The sequence below is a fragment of the Colobus angolensis genome, unplaced genomic scaffold (assembly GCF_000951035.1).
Source record: "Colobus angolensis palliatus isolate OR3802 unplaced genomic scaffold, Cang.pa_1.0 Scaffold534, whole genome shotgun sequence".
NCBI lineage: Eukaryota > Metazoa > Chordata > Mammalia > Primates > Cercopithecidae > Colobus > Colobus angolensis.
In genome coordinates, this window is record NW_012118866.1 from 641,670 (window position 1) to 657,799 (window position 16,130).

At 50.8% G+C, this 16,130-nt stretch overlaps 2 protein-coding genes across 3 annotated transcripts in view; both read left to right on the forward strand.

Annotated features, from left to right (window-relative positions):
• The first annotated feature begins 2,591 nt into the window (after nucleotides 1-2,591).
• NMB (neuromedin B) lies at nucleotides 2,592-6,026 on the forward strand. 2 transcript variants are annotated; one of them, XM_011961064.1, is made up of 3 exons: nucleotides 2,592-3,195; nucleotides 3,830-4,002; nucleotides 5,762-6,026. In XM_011961064.1, exons 1-3 carry the CDS (start codon nucleotides 3,039-3,041, stop codon nucleotides 5,795-5,797), a joined length of 366 nt encoding a protein of 121 aa, XP_011816454.1. In that variant the 5' UTR covers nucleotides 2,592-3,038; the 3' UTR covers nucleotides 5,798-6,026. The 2 variants fall into 2 exon arrangements, with proteins under 2 accessions (XP_011816454.1, XP_011816453.1); XM_011961063.1 differs by having other exon boundaries at nucleotides 5,767-6,026.
• An 801-nt stretch (nucleotides 6,027-6,827) lies between these two features.
• Nucleotides 6,828-16,130, forward strand: part of WDR73 (WD repeat domain 73) — an 11,370-nt gene continuing 2,067 nt past the window's right edge. The window contains exons 1-7 of the mRNA XM_011961065.1: nucleotides 6,828-6,922; nucleotides 7,521-7,588; nucleotides 8,447-8,535; nucleotides 12,632-12,720; nucleotides 13,294-13,358; nucleotides 14,828-14,992; nucleotides 15,340-15,705. Of these exons, the coding sequence (XP_011816455.1) occupies nucleotides 6,882-6,922; nucleotides 7,521-7,588; nucleotides 8,447-8,535; nucleotides 12,632-12,720; nucleotides 13,294-13,358; nucleotides 14,828-14,992; nucleotides 15,340-15,705 (883 nt within the window). The 5' untranslated portion in view covers nucleotides 6,828-6,881. The remainder of the gene's footprint in view (nucleotides 6,923-7,520; nucleotides 7,589-8,446; nucleotides 8,536-12,631; nucleotides 12,721-13,293; nucleotides 13,359-14,827; nucleotides 14,993-15,339; nucleotides 15,706-16,130) is intronic.

Here is a 16,130-nt window from a genome sequence, read left to right on the forward strand (position 1 = left end):
TCCTGCATAGCTGGGACTACAGGTACATGCCACCACACCTGGCTAATTTTTGTATTTTTAGTAGAAATGGGGTTTCACCATGTTGGCTAGGCTGGTCTCGAACTCCTGCCTCAAGTGATGTGCCCATCTCAGGCTCTCAATGTGCTAAGATTATAGGTGTGAGCCCCGGCTCCCGGCTGTAATATCCATTCTTAATCACTATTTTTGATAAAGCAATTTTATTATTAAAAAACTTGGTGCACTTTAAATGTTTTCCTGGTGTTAGGTATGATAGGATTTGCCATGTATCTTTCACCCTTTTAGTTACCCCATAGGTTGCTTTGTGAACCTGCCTTACATTTTCTGTGCATGTCCTTGAATGTTGTAGAATCATAGGAGGGTCAAGAGTGGGTTCTGAAGAGCTTCCCCATGTACCTCCATTCAATTCAATGCTAGCCTTTCCCCACGAAGTTGAGGCCTTTGGACTTCTCTTGCCACCAGAGTGGACTTAGGGAACAAGCAGTTGGCATTTGAGGTCCTCATGCTAAACTCAGAGCCTAGCACTCCCTTGAGCAAGCCACCTTCTCCCCTGTGCCTCCCATTTTTTTCCCTAAGGTAAAGTGAGTGCTCCTAGGTCTGTGGAGGTGCTCCCCTGCTGTTTTCTCCAGGGTTCTCAGAGCCCCTCCCCCCCCTTTTTTTTTCTGTAGTAGGCTGACAGATCAAATGGTCCCAAGGGTGCCTGGGGCCAGCCTCAGAGCTGTGGTTGCAGCTGTGAACCCAGGCTGTGTGAGAGGAAGCTTGGCTTAAGTATAAACTTAGCAGAACTCAAGGTCCAGTCACCTGTGGAAGAGAGGTGAAGCTCGAAATGCAGTGCCCGCTCCCTCTCCCTCCTGAGATATCGAAACCGAACTTGGTGTTGAAATTTGAGATGGTACAATGGGAGTGGGTGTAGTTTAAGGAGAGTTGTATCTGCACTGCATGGATTTGGGGGCCTGATGCAGTGGTCCAGACAGACCTGAAATCTGATTCCAGTGGGATGCCTGGGAAAGTGGCTAAACCTCTTAGCCTGTTCCCACCTATAAAATGAAGAGAGCAAAACCTACCAAATGAGGAGAGAGAAACCTACCAAATAAGATTCCTTCAAGCATTTAAGTGATGCAGCACTCAATCAATACCAGCTTCTGTGTGTTCACTCTAATTTCTATATCCATGGACTAGAGAAGATAGGATGGGGGCTTAATGGATGCAGAGGAGAGGGAGGGGGGTCACAAAGGAATGATTACTGGAAGGTGATAAGAGCTATATCTGTACACCATGGCTAAGCTGTGACAAGAAAGCAGAGAGGTGTAAATGCCAGAGTGGGAGGTGAGAAGCATGGAGATTCGGGGGAAAGCCAGGGCCAGAAATGAAACATCCCTGTCCTGTGTGTCATGCTCCTGGAAGCTGGGCCTCCAGCTGGGCATGGCAGCCAGTTTTTCATGTGAGCTTCCTCTTTTAGGATGGGGATCCACAGAGCTAGCAACTTTGCTGAGCTAGATACTAGCAAGAGTCCTAGAAGCAGGTCCCATTATCAAGCCAGATGGGAGTAGGTTCTGGCATAGCCATGCTGTTCCGTGTTCCAGAGGTATCCCGAGTCCAAGGGGTGGTCTGCACCCCGCTCCTCCATCACTCTCTCCTTTGTATACTTGTCTCTCCAAGGAGATGGTTAACTCCCTTGGGAGCAGGGAATTATCTGTCACCCCTCTTCTTGTGTCTAGTGTAGTGCTCTGAACAATGAGTTTCAGTTAATTAAGCAAACATAAATGTATTATTCTGGAGCACAGTGTCTTCCTCTGCTCATTATATGATGCCACTGATCAAGAAGTTCTTTCCAAGGAAGTCCAGACAGCTCCTGGGGAGAACAAAGTGTCAGGTATGAGAGGGCAGGTCCTACAGGATTGTTGCTTCCTGCCACAGAGCACGTATGCTCAAACATGTAAAAAAATTAGGGCAGTGTGGTTATTACCATTTTACAGTTGAAGAAAGTGAGGTTCAGCCGGGTCACAGCTTGTACATGGACTCCTGGGTGCAGTGCAGTCTTGGGTGCAGTGCTCTTTCCACTTCCTTGACCCAGAGGTCGGCTTCCTGCCCATAAGCCAGGCCCTGCAGCTGGATGCCCATTCCTCAAAAGCGGCCCTTTGTCCCACCCTCCATCAGTCTGCATTCCCATCCTGAGCACTTACTGTGTACCAGAACATTTTCAGACTGTGGTGCTGGCTGTGAGAGGGCAGAGAGCAAGGTGAACACAGATCAGATTCCCCCAATGGGCGGAGGTGATGGGGATTAGTTTATGGAAGTCCTTTGGTGCCTAGCACTTGGCTGGACACTGTAAAAATGCCTCTGTTAGCCTGAGCAACCTAGGGACACCCAGTCTCTCAGGGGCGGGGGGGCGGGAAACCAGGCATGAAGGCGTGTGCCTGCGGTCCCGGCTTCTGGGGAGGCTGAGGCTTGAGCCCAGCCCTGGAGGTTGAGTTTGCAGTGAGCCGTGATCGCGCCACCGCACTCCAACCTGCACGATACTGCCAGATCCTGTCTCAGAAAAAGAAAAAAAAAAAAAAAAAAAAAGGCTGTTACCCGGGAGGAGAGCTCCTCGCCCGACCTCTACCCTCATGAAGAGAGGCTCAGATGGCTGAAGTGCCTACTTGGCCGAAAGCCGTGGTACAGTGGCAAGGCAGGGCCAGAGGAAGCGGCTTTGCCGCCAGGGCCGGGCCCCTGTTTGCCCGGTGCCCTGTGCCCGGTCCTTAGCCTGAAGGTGGTGGGCTTCAGCCAGAAGCCCCTGGCGGAAGCGGTGCCCGCGTGCGGTTCAGAGTGTGAGTGTGCAGATCTATGGGCGACCCAAAAGGGGTGCCCCTGCCCGGTAACCTAGCGTGAGGGTGGGGAGGGCGGCGGGCACGCAGCACTGCTTGGCTGCTCAGGGCAGGCTCCGCCCCCAGGGGCGCGGGTTTAAAAGGAGCGAAGGCAGTCCGGGAGCCGAGCGGCTGGGAAGCGCGCCAGAACGGAGCCGCTGCCCTGGCACAGCCATGGCCCGGCGGGTGGGGGGCGCTCAGCTGCTCAGCAGCCTACTGCTCTTCGCCCTGCTCGCTGCAGACGTCGCCCCGCTCAGCTGGGATCTCCCGGAGCCCCGCAACCGAGCCGGCAAGATCCGAGTCCACCCGCGGGGCAACCTCTGGGCCACCGGTAAGTCTTCGCGGACCGGGCAAGAAAGTGCCCTTCATCCTACTCAGACCCCATTTCCTTCTCAACCCTCCGGCTGCTCCTCAGCCACGGACACTAGTGTCGAAGCAGGTGGGAAACCCTGGGGCTCATCTAATTTAATAGATGTGAACTTGAGACCTGGACAGGTCAGTGGCAGCCAGTTTAAGACAGGGCTGGGCTAGATCCTAAATCCCACTGCCAGCCGGTGCCCCTTACCTTAGGCAAGACTTTACCGAATCTTCTAACCCCTGATGTGGTTTTGCTGCACCTCCACTTTCCAGGCACCTCTTCACTCTCCACTTCCTACCCTGCCCTTTCTCCTCCCTTGTCCAAGCAGGCCACACAACTAGCAGAGTTTCTCCCTGACCCTGCCTGGACCATCCCACCCTCCTTCCAGCTGTGTCATCTTCTCTACCTGTTCAGGAAAAGCTGAGGGAGCAGGCTTTGCCACCACCCAGACACCTTTGTGGCTCCTTGGTGAGGTGGAAGGACCAAGAACAGGAAGGTTAAGTATCTTCCTGCCACAAGAATGGAAACGTGGGAAAGATGAGGAACTTTCCCCCTGAGGTAGGATCCTCCCTGCTTGACTTCCTTGTGCCGGACACCTCCTTTCTAGGTCACTTCATGGGCAAGAAGAGTCTGGAGCCTCCCAGCCCATCCCCTTTGGGGACAGCTCCCCACACCTCCCTGAGGGACCAGAGACTGCAGCTGAGTCATGATCTGCTCAGGATCCTCCTGCTAAAGAAGGCTCTGGGCGTGAGCCTCAGCCACCCCGCACCCCACATCCAGGTGAGCCAGGCCCCCACTCCAATGTCAGGAGGGCCCAGCTGGGGCCATCCCTGGATCCTGCATGGGAGGAATTACCACCCAGTACTGTATTAGGGTGTGACTGTCTGACCAGGACATTATGGGTGTGGACCCCAGAAAGCCAGGGTTCCAGGCTTTTCCCTCTTGAGGCAGAGCTCAAAGGAGGAACAGTCCAAAGAAAGGAAGCTGACCTTCCTGGCAGACCCTATGGGGCAAGAAGTAGGGAAAGAAGTTCCCCCGACTCATCACCCAGTCTAAAGTAACAGACTGGGATCATCAGCCTTTTGGAGAAGGACCTTTCTCCCTCAGTCCACGCAGTGTTGTCCCACCTGTGCTGTTCCCTGCTGCATTAGTCAAGTCCACCTTTGCCATGCCCTGTGTGTGCTCGTGGCTGAACTGGGACTCTGAGGCCCAGAGAGAGAAAGAGAAGTCAGTAGCCAAGACAGAGTCTGGACCTTGTTCACCTTGACCAGAGCTCTTCCCATTTTCTCATCTGCCTCAGTGTCCAGTGGCAGGGTTTAGCAACTTCAGTGCGTTTGACATTCTAGGCTGGATCATTCTTTCTTGTGAGGGCTGACCTGTGCATCATGGGATGTTTGGTGGCATCCCTGGTATCTACCCACTAGGTGCCATAGCACCTTTCCCCCCATCAAGTTGTGACAACTGAAAAGACCTCCAGACATCACCAGATGTCTGCTGGGGGAGAGGGCCCCAAATCATGATTGGTTGTCAATCACTGATCTATGGGATTCAAGGCTCAAAGCTGGAGGCAAGCCAGCCTTAAGGTCTAGCCCAGCTGAGTGGCAACTCCTCCATTCCCTGCTCCTGGTGCTGTCCTTACTGCACACCACCCTCCCTGGCCCTGCTGCTGTGTGCAGAAGGCAGTGTGATGTGGTAGAATGTTGGTTCTGACTGCAATGTGCTGGGCTCATAACCTACCTACTGAGTAGCTCTGTGACCTTATAAATGTCCTTTAACTTCTCTAAAGCCTCATATTCCTCACCCACAAAATGAAGATAATAATAAGGCCCATCTCCCATTAAATGAGACCATTTATGTCAAATGCTCAGCATGGTGTCTGGCTCATAGGCAGCCCTTAGTAGATAGGAGCTCTTACAAGTCTGTGAGCTCCCTGGCAGCACCTGTTGTGGACTTGCCTTCATATCCCCCACTGTGCCTAGCATATAGTGTGTGCATTTTGAAAGGAGAGGCATTCCCTAGAAAAGGTCCAACCCAGCCTCAACTGACATCCCTGACTTCCTGAGGCATAGAACCAGCAGCCCCTAAGGACCTCAGATGTAAGGCCTAGGAGCTTGGGCTGGCTGAGTCGGAAGGGAAACAACGTCACCTCTAGTGCCCTTGGTTTTGAAGCTCGGACACATGCAGACCAACTAGAGAATCTCAGAAGCAGCAGTGCCTAGGTCTGGGGCTTCAGAGTGAGGTCTGGGGCAGAGTTGGGGTGGGGGAGTGAAGACACTGACACTAGCCCAGCAGCAGGCACTGTACTTGAATTTACTTCCATGATCTCCTTTGACTGTCATGACAACCCTGGGTGGTTGGGGCTGTGTTCTGAGAAAACTATTGCCCCTGACCCCTCCAAGGCAATTCAGGGTGCTCTGCCTCAGCTGACAGCCTGCCGGTGCCCACCTCTGCAGACATCTGGCACTTAGGAATGGCAGTATACCCCTATCATTATCAGGAGCCCCTCCCTGGCTCAACTCTTCTGTATGTTTCTCTTCAGTACAGGAGGCTGCTGGTACAAATACTGCAGAAATGATACCAATAATGGGACAGACACAACAGCGTGGCTTAGATTGTGCCCACCCAGGGAAGGTGCTGAATGGGACCCTGGTGACGGCCCCATCTGGATGTAAATCCTGAGCCCATTACTGTGATTTCTGGTTGGGTCACCAGAAATATCGCTGATACAGACACAGATTATGTTCCTGCTGTATTTCCTGCTTCCATGTTGAATTTGTGAATAAAACCTTGCTCTTTACATACAATGCCTGGTCCTCTCCTTCCACCCATCTTTTAGGGGCTGGGAGGGAAAGGGGGCTGGAGGGCAGAGTGTTCAGTGAGATGGGGCTGGCTCCAAAAAGTCCACAGTACTCCATGCCATGGCACCAGCCTGGCACTGACTCTGGACTCCTACTCCTTCACTCATTCAGCAAGCAAATAACGCCTGTTGTATGCCAGGTTTCGTGCCAGGCGCCGGGTTCTACTCTCACTTCTGCCACCTACTGCCGCAGGCAAGTGTCACTAGTTTCTTTGCTAGTAAAAGGCGGCTGCAGACACTACACTGCCGGGCTTTACTCAATCCTCCCGCCGGGCTTGGAGTGGAGCGCCGAGTTGGGATCCAGACCCTGCCGGCCGCCTACTCTCTTCTCTGGCCGTCAGTAGGGTTGCCAGCGTTAGCAAATAAAAATACTGGACACCCAGTTAAATTCGAATTTCAGATAAACATTAATTTTATCTAATAAAATGTACCAAATATTGCATGAACATACTCGTACGAAAAAAATTATTCACCGTTTTTCTGAAATTCGAATTTAACCGGACGGTCCTGTATTATTTCTGGCCTTGGAGCACTGACTGCCCTTCTCTTGGGCTGCAAACACCCGGCCCTAAAACGGGCGATCATTTGGTCCTCAAGGCCTGCTCGGAGCTCACAGCCGGAAGTCCCGATCACAGGTCACTTTCCCGTAGTTTTCGCAAAGAAAACCAGTAACCCACCCAGGCTGGGGCGCAGCTCGGCCTCTTGACCCCGCCCTTAACGGGAGGCCCTGCCCACATGTCGCGAGAGCCGCGCGGACCCGAGGGTCGGAGGCGGAAGTGAGACGCCGGAAGCGGCCGTTGCCATGGATCTTGAGAACGACTGGCTGGTGGAATCCTTGCGCTTGTAAATCATGCAGGGCTGGGAGACGGGAGCTGGGCCCGGATCTGGCCTGGCGGGCGGATGGGTGCGGGGGGAGGCACGTTGGGGATCCTGGTGCAGAGTGGGCCAGCTATGGCCTCCGGGCTCGCCGCCGCGGAGGACTCCGCCTGGGCCTAGGCCCCCATCTCTAGGAAATGGCTCCTTCCTGCGTGCGCGAGTTGTGAGATTGCTAGTAAGAGCCGCGCTTGTGAAGAAGCAGTGCCCAGTTAGTTTGCGCCAGCCTCTGAGTTCAGCTCAGAACACAAATGACCTCACTGATTACTCATGTCAACCTTGGGAGTTCAGCTCTGAATTCAGCTCAGAACACAGATGACCTCATTGATTCCTCATGTCAACCTTGGGAAATCTGGGTACCCTGGGAGGTCCACACATGAGGACAGAGGCTCAGGGACATCAACGGACTGGCCTGGTCCCAGAAACAGGGAGTAAAATGCGAAGCAAACTCGGTCCCACGTCTGCCCGACTCCAGAGCTTGGGCCACTGAACCATGCGGCTGCCATCTTGGAGTTATCTGAGCTGTGAAGTGCTGTGCATCGTGTGATTTTATGTCCCTTTTGTGCAGGTACCAGGATTTCTATGCATTCGACCTCTCAGGAGCCACTCGAGTCCTTGAATGGATTGATGACAAAGGTGGTATACCTTCCTGGCCCTGAAGGAGAGGGAATTTCACTCCTGAGCTGGGTTTCAGGAGCTAAGCCTAGAGGGACCCAACCCACTCTTTTGGGCACCTAAGAGTCACTTGTAGCAATTTGATGCCCCATCAGCACTAATATTCCTTTTATTAAGATCTTTGACCCGGAGCAGTGGTTCACGCCTGTACTCCCAGCACTTTGGGAGGCCGAGGTGGGCGGATCACCTGAGGTCGGGAGTTCAAGACCAGTCTGGCCAGCATGGTGAAACCCCGTCTCTACTAAAAATACAAAAATTAGCTGGGTGAGGTGGTGCACTGTGCACCACAGGTACTGGGGAGGCTGAGGCAGGAGAATCACTTGAACCCAGGAGGTGGAGGTTGCAGTGAGCCGAGATCATGACACTGCATTCCAGTGTGGCTAACAGTGAGACTGTCTGAAAAAAAAAAAAAATCTTCAGGCTGGGCACTTCAGGAGGCTGAGGCAGCGGGCAGACTGCTTGATTCCAGGAGTTTGAGACCAATCTAAGCAAGGAAACCCTGTCTCTACAAAAATTAGCCCAGCATGGTGGCCCACGCCTATAATCTCAGCTACTCTGAAGGCTGTGATGGGAGGATCACTTGAGCCTGAGAGGTTGAGGGTGCAGTGAGCTGTGATCAGACCACTGCACTCCAGCCTGGCTGACCTGGCGAGACCTTGTCTGAAAAAAAAAACAACCAGATACTCAATTCCTCCATACAAGGCTGCACACTGAAGGAATTTATCCTTACTTTGGGGGATTGGGTGGAGTTTATAGACCTATCCATGGTCTGCAGTCTTTCTAACAATTTGTCACAGCTACCTCTGCTTCTTTTTCTAGGAGTCTTTGTTGCTGGCTATGAAAGCCTGAAAAAGAATGAAATTCTTCATCTGAAATTACCGCTCAGACTTTCTGTAAAGGAAAACAAGGTAACTTGAAATATAAATGCTGAGTATGTCGACTTTTATTTATTTATTAAACATTTGTGGTGCTCCTGTTATCTACCAGGTATTGTCCTGGATACCGGAAAGACAGCAAGCACTAGGCCTGCCCTTATAGTCTAATAGAGGGAGGCAGATATGCACAGAGATAAATGCTGTAGAATGTCTCGTGGTTTACAGAGGGCTATCAGAGGAAGAGGTGGGTTATACTTTATCAGAAATAGATTTAGGGAGTGATTAAGGATATAGAAGGCAGTTGAAATACTCAGAGTGGTTAAAGTCACCTAGTGAATGTGTGGTATATAAGGAGTGAGGAGAATATAGTGAGGACAGAACCTCAGGGAACACATTTAAGGGATGAGTACAGGAAGATGAACCCCCAAAGAATACTAAGAAAGAATAGCCTCTGAGGTAGGGGAATCTCAGAAAAGGTCAATGTTTCTGAAGCCAAGAGAAGAGAACTTCTCAGGAAGAAAAGAGTTAGTAGCTGTCTAGAATTCCAATAAAAATCATTTAGATGAGGAATTCAAGGCCAGGCACAGTGGCTCACGCCTGTAATCCCAGCACTTTAGGAGGCCGAAGTTGGGTGGATCACAAGGTCAGGAGTTTGGGACCACCCTGACCAACATGATGAAACCTCATCTCTACTAAAAATACAAAAATTAGCCAGGTGTGGTGGCACGCACCTGTAATCACAGCTACTCAGGAGGCTGAGGCAGGAGAATCGCTTGAACCTGGGAGGCGGAGGTTGTAGTGAGCTGAGATCGTGCCATTGCACTCCAGCCTGGGCAGCAAGACTCTATCTCAAAAACAAAACAAAACAAAAATCATCAGATGAGGAATTGAAGAGTTCATTCATAAGACTGGCAATTGGGAAGCTCTTGGTGACCTCTGCTACAGGATTTTTGCTGGTGGTGGTTAGGCCCAAAGACTAAAAATGAAGAGGAAGCAGAGTCAGGAAATGTAGGGAGGGAAGAAGCTAAAGCAGCAACTAGTTGGAAACACAGATCTGAGGGAAGGTTTCCTAAACACAGAGGCTTGAGCAGAGTTACAAGTTGTGGGAAAGTAACCCTCGAAGAGGGAGAGGGTGAAAATGAGGGAATATCACAGGGAACATGCTCCTGCTTCCAGGAATAGAAGATGAGGATAGATCAGGAGTCCAGGGGATGCTATTAGTCATCAGAGGACAAGGGAGGAGTGAGGCATACAGGCAGATGACCTTGTAGGGCCATGTAGGGGCAGGAATTGGAGTGTTTGCTCCTGAATTCCTTTTTGTTTGAGACAAGGGCTTGCTCTGTCACCCAGGCTGGAGTGCAGTGGTGCGATCCTGGCTCACTACAGCCTCAACCTCCCATGCTCAAGTGATCCTCCCGCCTCAGCCTCCTGAGTAGCTGGGACTATAGGCGTGCACCACCATGCTTGGCGAATTGTTAAATTTTTTTGTAGAGATGAGGTCTCGCTATGTTGGCGAGGCTGGTCTCGAACGCCTGGCTTCAAGTGATCCACCTGCCTCGGCCTCCCAAAGTGCTGGGATTACTGGCATGAGCCATCACTCCTGGCCCCACATTTCTTTTTTTTTTTTTTGGAGACAGGATCTCTTTTTTTTTTGTTGAGACGGAGTCTCGCTCTGTCACCCAGGCTGGAGTGCAGTGGCCGGATCTCAGCTCACTGCAACCTCTGCCTCCTGGGCTCAAGCCATCCTTCCACTTCAGGATCCTGAGTAGTTGGGACCACAGGCATGTGCCACCACACCAGGTTAGCTTTTGTATGTTTTGGTAGAGACAGAGTCTCACCAGGTTACCCAGGCTGGTCTCGAACTCCTGAGCCCAAGCAATCCTCCTGCCTCCCAAAGTGCTGGGATTGCAGGTGTGAACCACTGCACCTGGCCTTTTTTGTTTTGTTTTGTTTAAAATTATTTAATGAAATAAGAAACAATCCGAGTGTGGTGACTCATGCCTGTAATCCCAGCACTTTGGGAGCAGGAGACCGAGGTGGGCAGATTACTTGAGGCCAGAAGTTCAAGACCAGCTTGGCCAACATGGTGCAACGCCATCTCTACTGAAAATAAAAAAAATTTGGCCAGGCGTGGGGCTCATGCCTGTAATCCCAACACTTTGGGAGGCTGAGGCGGGTGAATCACGAGGTCAGGAGTTTGAGACCAGCCTGGCCAATATGGTGAAACCCCATCTCTACTAATAATACAAAAATTAACCAGGTGTGGTGGCATGCCTGTAGTCCCAGCTACGCGGGAGGCTGAGGCAGAAGAATTGCTTGAACCCGGGAGGTGGAGGTTGCAGTGAGCCAAGATCACACCACTGCATCCAGCCTGGGTGACAGAGCGAGACTCCATCTCAAAAAAAAAAAAGAAAAAAAAAAAATTAGCTGAGTGTGGTGGTATATGCCTTTAATCCTAGCTACTCAAGGGTGGCTGAGGCATCAGAGAATCCCTTAAACCCAGGAGGCAGAGGTTGCAGTAACCTGAGATGGCGCCACTGCACTCCAGCCTAGGTAACAGAGTGACACTCTGTCTCACAAAAAGTAAGTAAATTTATCTTAGGGCGTCACCATGTTATGAAGTTGAGTCGAATTGTTTAGAATAGAAGAGGCCGAGAGGCTAGACAAGGACATAGAAAAACACTGCTCAGCCTGGGAGAGGCTAGATCCCATGCAGATGTGGCCCAGTTTTTATCAGAGTAGCCTGAGGACCACCCTACCAGGGCCATTAGGAGTGCTGGCTAAAATGCATATTCCTAGCATACTTCCCAAACATACTGAATTAGAATCTCAAGAGGGAAAGCTCAGGAAAAATGCCAAGTTTGTAGACTGACATGGTGGCTCACGCCTATAATCCCAGCACTTTTTGAAGCTGAGGCGGCAGACTGCTTGATACTAGGAGTTCAAGTCCCAGCCTGGACAACATGGCAAGTTTGTCTCTTCACAAATTTAAAAAGTTAAAAAAGACCAGGCATGGTGGCTCATGCCTGTAATCTCAGCACTTTGGGAGGCTGAGGCAGGCGGATCACCTAAGATTGGGAGCTCAAGGCCAGCCTTGGCAACATGGCGAAACCCTGTCTCTACTGAAAATACAAAAATTAACTGGGCGTGGTGGTGCACACCTGTAGTCCCAGCTACTCAGGAGGCTGAGGCAGGAGAATGGCTTAAACTGGGGAGACCGAGGTTGCAGTGAGCCGAGATCATGCCACTGCCCTCCAGCCTGGGCTACAGAGTGAGACTCTCTGTCTCAAAAAGAAGTTTAAAAAAAAAAAAAAGCCAAATTTGTACTCATAAAACCCAGAGGCTACAGAAGCTATCATCTTCCCCATCTCCACTCAGGTTTGAGTCAGGGGTTCACCCAGACTGAGCCTCGCTGTGAGAAGTGATTTACGTCCCTGCTCACCACCAGGTTTGCCTTGTTTCTTCTATGGCCACCTCCTTTTCCCTTGCCTCTCGTTCCTTACGTGGAGATAGTAGAGGCTAGTGGCTAACAGTATGGACTTGGGCTAGACAGACTTTGGTTCAAATTCACAACTTAATACCTGCATGACCTTAGAAAAGTGGCTGAAGCTCCTTGTGCCTTAATTGTGTCATTTGTAGAATAGGGATAATTATAGTACCTATATCATAGGAGGTTGTAAGAATTAAATGTGATAAAGCCCTAAACACTGCGCCTGACACAGTGAACACTGATAAGTTGTCATTGTTAATTTTTATTGTTAGAGGAATCCACCTGGTTTCCAGCAGGAGAATGGAGGGAGAAATGGGGATGTGTCCATTGCTTTCTTTGATGAAGCTGTTAAGCTTCTCTGGCTTCTCTAGGAAGGCCTGGAGTATAATGCTTGTGCTGTAGTAAAAGGGGCTAGTGAAAGGCTAGAAGGGTTTTGGATGTGCAAAAGAAAAAGGAAGCTGTATGTGTAGGCAGCTGAGACCAACATTGCCAAATACCAGCACACCAACACCCTATCACCAGCTGAGTGGCTTCCATGGCCTCCTGCCAGGCTGGGACCTGACTCCTCACTTAGAGTTCCTCTGAAATGTTCATTTGAAGAACTGGCTCTATCTGATTGACTACTCCTTTGTATTGTAGGGCTTATTCCCAGAAAGAGATTTCAAAGTGTGCCATGGAGGATTTTCAGACAGGTCTATCTTTGATCTAAAGCACGTGCCACATACCAGGTATGATCAATTCTGTGATCCAGACCATCCACGCAGGATGGGATGCCTGCAAATGCCTGAGGGGTATTCTGCCTCCTCATCTCCATTCCCACCCCCTCAGCACACGGGCACATGTGAGTACACAAGTGGGTGCACACAGATACACCCAGATTTAGAATACAAAGAAACCACTGCTGTGGCTTCACAGCCCCCCAGTACCCTTTGACTATTGTTAAGCAACAGGTCTACCGGAGTTGCTCCAGGGAATAGATACGGGACAGAAGGATGCTCTTCTGTTGCTCTTGGCTGATAATTGCTTAGTTGGGAGAGGCGAAGAGTCTCTGGGTCAGGTTGTGTTTGGCCCCATACTGGTGTCTTCTCTAGGTGACCATGACACATGGAAGCTTAGGCTCAGTCTCCCTAAAGTGGATTGAGCCTGCCTCTTATCTGTGAAGTGAGGGTGGTTGGCCTTGATGATCTTGCAGTAAGATTTCCTGATATGGGAAGTCCCAAGCTAAGTGGGCTGGAGAGCAGAAGGGACCTGTGTGGATAAGCTCCCCATGTTCTGGACTGTTTTCTGTCTATTCTGAATAGATTGCTGGTGACCAGTGGCCTTCCAGGTTGTTATCTGCAGGTGTGGCAAGTTGCAGAGGACAGTGGTGAGTGAATTTGACTTGATGGGGTTTGGGGTTCTAGGAAAGTGTGACTCATACACCCCTGTCCCCTAATCTGAGCCAGTTAAGAAGTAGACTCAGGCTGGGGACAGTCTCATGCCTGTAATCCTAGCACTTTGGGAGGCTGAGCTGGGTGGATCACTTGAGTTCAGGAGTTCAAGACCACCCTGTACAACACGGTGAAACCCATTTCTATTAAAAATAAAAAAAATTAGTCGGGCGTGGTGGTGGGCACCTGTAATCCCAGCTACTGGGGAGGCTGAGGCAGGAGGATCGCTTGAATCCAGGAGGTGGAGATTGCAGTGAGCCGAGATCATGCCACTGCACTCCAGCCTGGGCAACAAGAGCAAAACTCTGTCTCCAAAAAAGAAAAAAAAAAGAAGTAGACTCAGAGCCAGGTGGGAATTAAAATGCAGTATCTACTTTAATGCAGACAAGGTGAATTAGCAACCACAGCATGACATCCAATCCCCAAATAGAGCTTCCTGTAACCTGCTCCTGGAATTGAGTTCATCCAGAGAACTACTCTCCCTAGGCAGGGGCAGTGGCAAGGGCAGAGCTAAGGCTGCTCAAGTGAGCTCACCTCTTTGGCAGCATTAAGCATATATTAAGAGAAGCCTCAGATGTAGAATACAGAGAGGAGAACCTGCCTGTTAACCTAGCGGGTGGAGACAACCAAATAAAAACTAAAACTTGGCTGGGTGCAGTGGCTCATGCCTGTAATCCCAGCACTTTGGGAGGCCGAGGTAGGTGGGTCGCCTGACCAGGAGTTTGAGCCCAGCCTGAGCAACATGGCGAAACCCCATCTCTACTAAAAATACAAAAAAATTAGCTGGGCATGAGGGTGCACATCTGTAATTCCAGCTACTCGGGAGGCTGAGGCAGGAGAATTGCTTGAACCTAAGAGGCGGAGGCTATGGTAAGCTGAGATTGTGCCACTGGACTCCAGCCTGGGCAACAGAGTGAGACTCTCTCTCAAAAAAACAAAAGAACCAAAACAAAACTTGACTCAAAGCCAAGGATGTTCCATTCAGTGTAAAAAAGATGTGGACTTTCTTGTCCACCTTACAAGACAACGACATCTGTAACGTGACCTGTACTTGCTAGGCTTTAGCAAGTCACTTGAGGTCATGGAACATGTTTTTGAAGAAATAATATCAGTTCATGAATTCTGTACCTGTTACTTGTCGCTGAAGGTGTGACATCAGCAGCGTGTTCATTCCATTTGCAAAAAACAGTTTATAAGACAAATAACGAAACTGAAATGTTTCTGATGGTTTCAAAAATGTAAACATAAGTCAGAGTGGTTATGTGTCAACATCATCTCTTGCCAACTGGTTGGCAGCTCCTTTTCTTCCTTGACCTTCTAAATGTACAGGGGAAGACGGCTGGCCTGTCATGTTTCAAACCTTCATTCAAGTTCTGGATTTTAGCCTCTTTTTGTTTTCCCCTAGATGTCATTAAAGCTGTCAGCACCATTGGTGTGCATGAGAAAGGGGAGAGTCTCTGGCCTAGGGTGGCTGTCTTCACCGCGATGGCACCTGGAGTCCTCCATGGGGCGAGACTCCGCAGTCTGCAGGTCGTTGATCTGGAATCCTGGAAGACCACGTACACCTCAGGTACTGTGGTACTTTGCCCCTTGCTGGCTGCTTCAGCCGGCATCACCCCCCAGCCCAACTCAGCCACTATGGAAACTGAGTTCAACCCTGTGTGCCAGGTGTTTGGGATACACAGTGAATAAGAGGTGAGCCCTGGCCTCAAAAGGCTCCCATGCTGGGGCAGGATTAGGTAGTCCCAGGGACCAGCACCCAACCAGCCGAGCAGACAACAGCGAGATGAGTGGGAAGGGAGATATGATTTATTCTGCCTGGGACTGGTGGAAAGGGACCTGTGACCAGCCAGCCCTGCCAAATTGCCAGACCCATCTGCCTTCAGCTGCTTGTCTCCTTTGCTCTTGGTCTTCCAGATGTCAGTGACAGCGAGGAGCTGAGTAGCCTGCAGGTCCTAGATGCAGACACCTTTGCCTTCTGCTGTGCTTCGGGCCGGCTGGGGCTTGTTGACACCCGCCAGAAGTGGGCACCATTGGAGAATCGCAGCCCTGGCCCTGGGTCTGGTGGAGAGAGATGGTGTGCCGAAGTTGGGAGCAGGGGCCAGGGCCCTGGGCCCAGCATTGCCAGCCTTGGCTCAGATGGACGTCTTTGTCTTCTTGACCCCCGGGATCTCTGCCATCCTGTGAGCTCAGTCCAGTGCCCAGTATCCATACCTAGCCCTGACCCAGAGCTGCTACGAGTGACTTGGGCCCCAAGCCTGAAGAATTGCTTGGCCATCTCAGGTACTGCCGAGCAGGATTTTGTCTGTTATCTGATCTCTTTCTTCCAGGGGACTGTTAGGTGCTCAGGAAGGAGCCTCCAGCACCATAATAAACCTGACTCCAGAAGTTAAAGTTGCTCACAGAGAAATTCGAACTCTCCAGGTTCTTCAGTGGCAGGCCTTTCCCCCGACTGGCTACTAAACTTCCACACATTGGCAGCAGGCCTTTCTTAGCCTAGCAGGAATTCAGGTCTTAGGTTGGTGGAGGGGCCTGCAGACAGTAAGACACTGAGACAGACATGGAGCTGGGTCAGAAAGAAGAGGGGACAGTGGCTAACATGGTGAAACCCCGTCTCTACTAAAAATACAAAAAATTAGCCAGGCGTGGTGGTGGGCGCCTGTAGTCCCAGCTACTGGGGAGGCTGAGGCAGGAGAATCACTTGAACC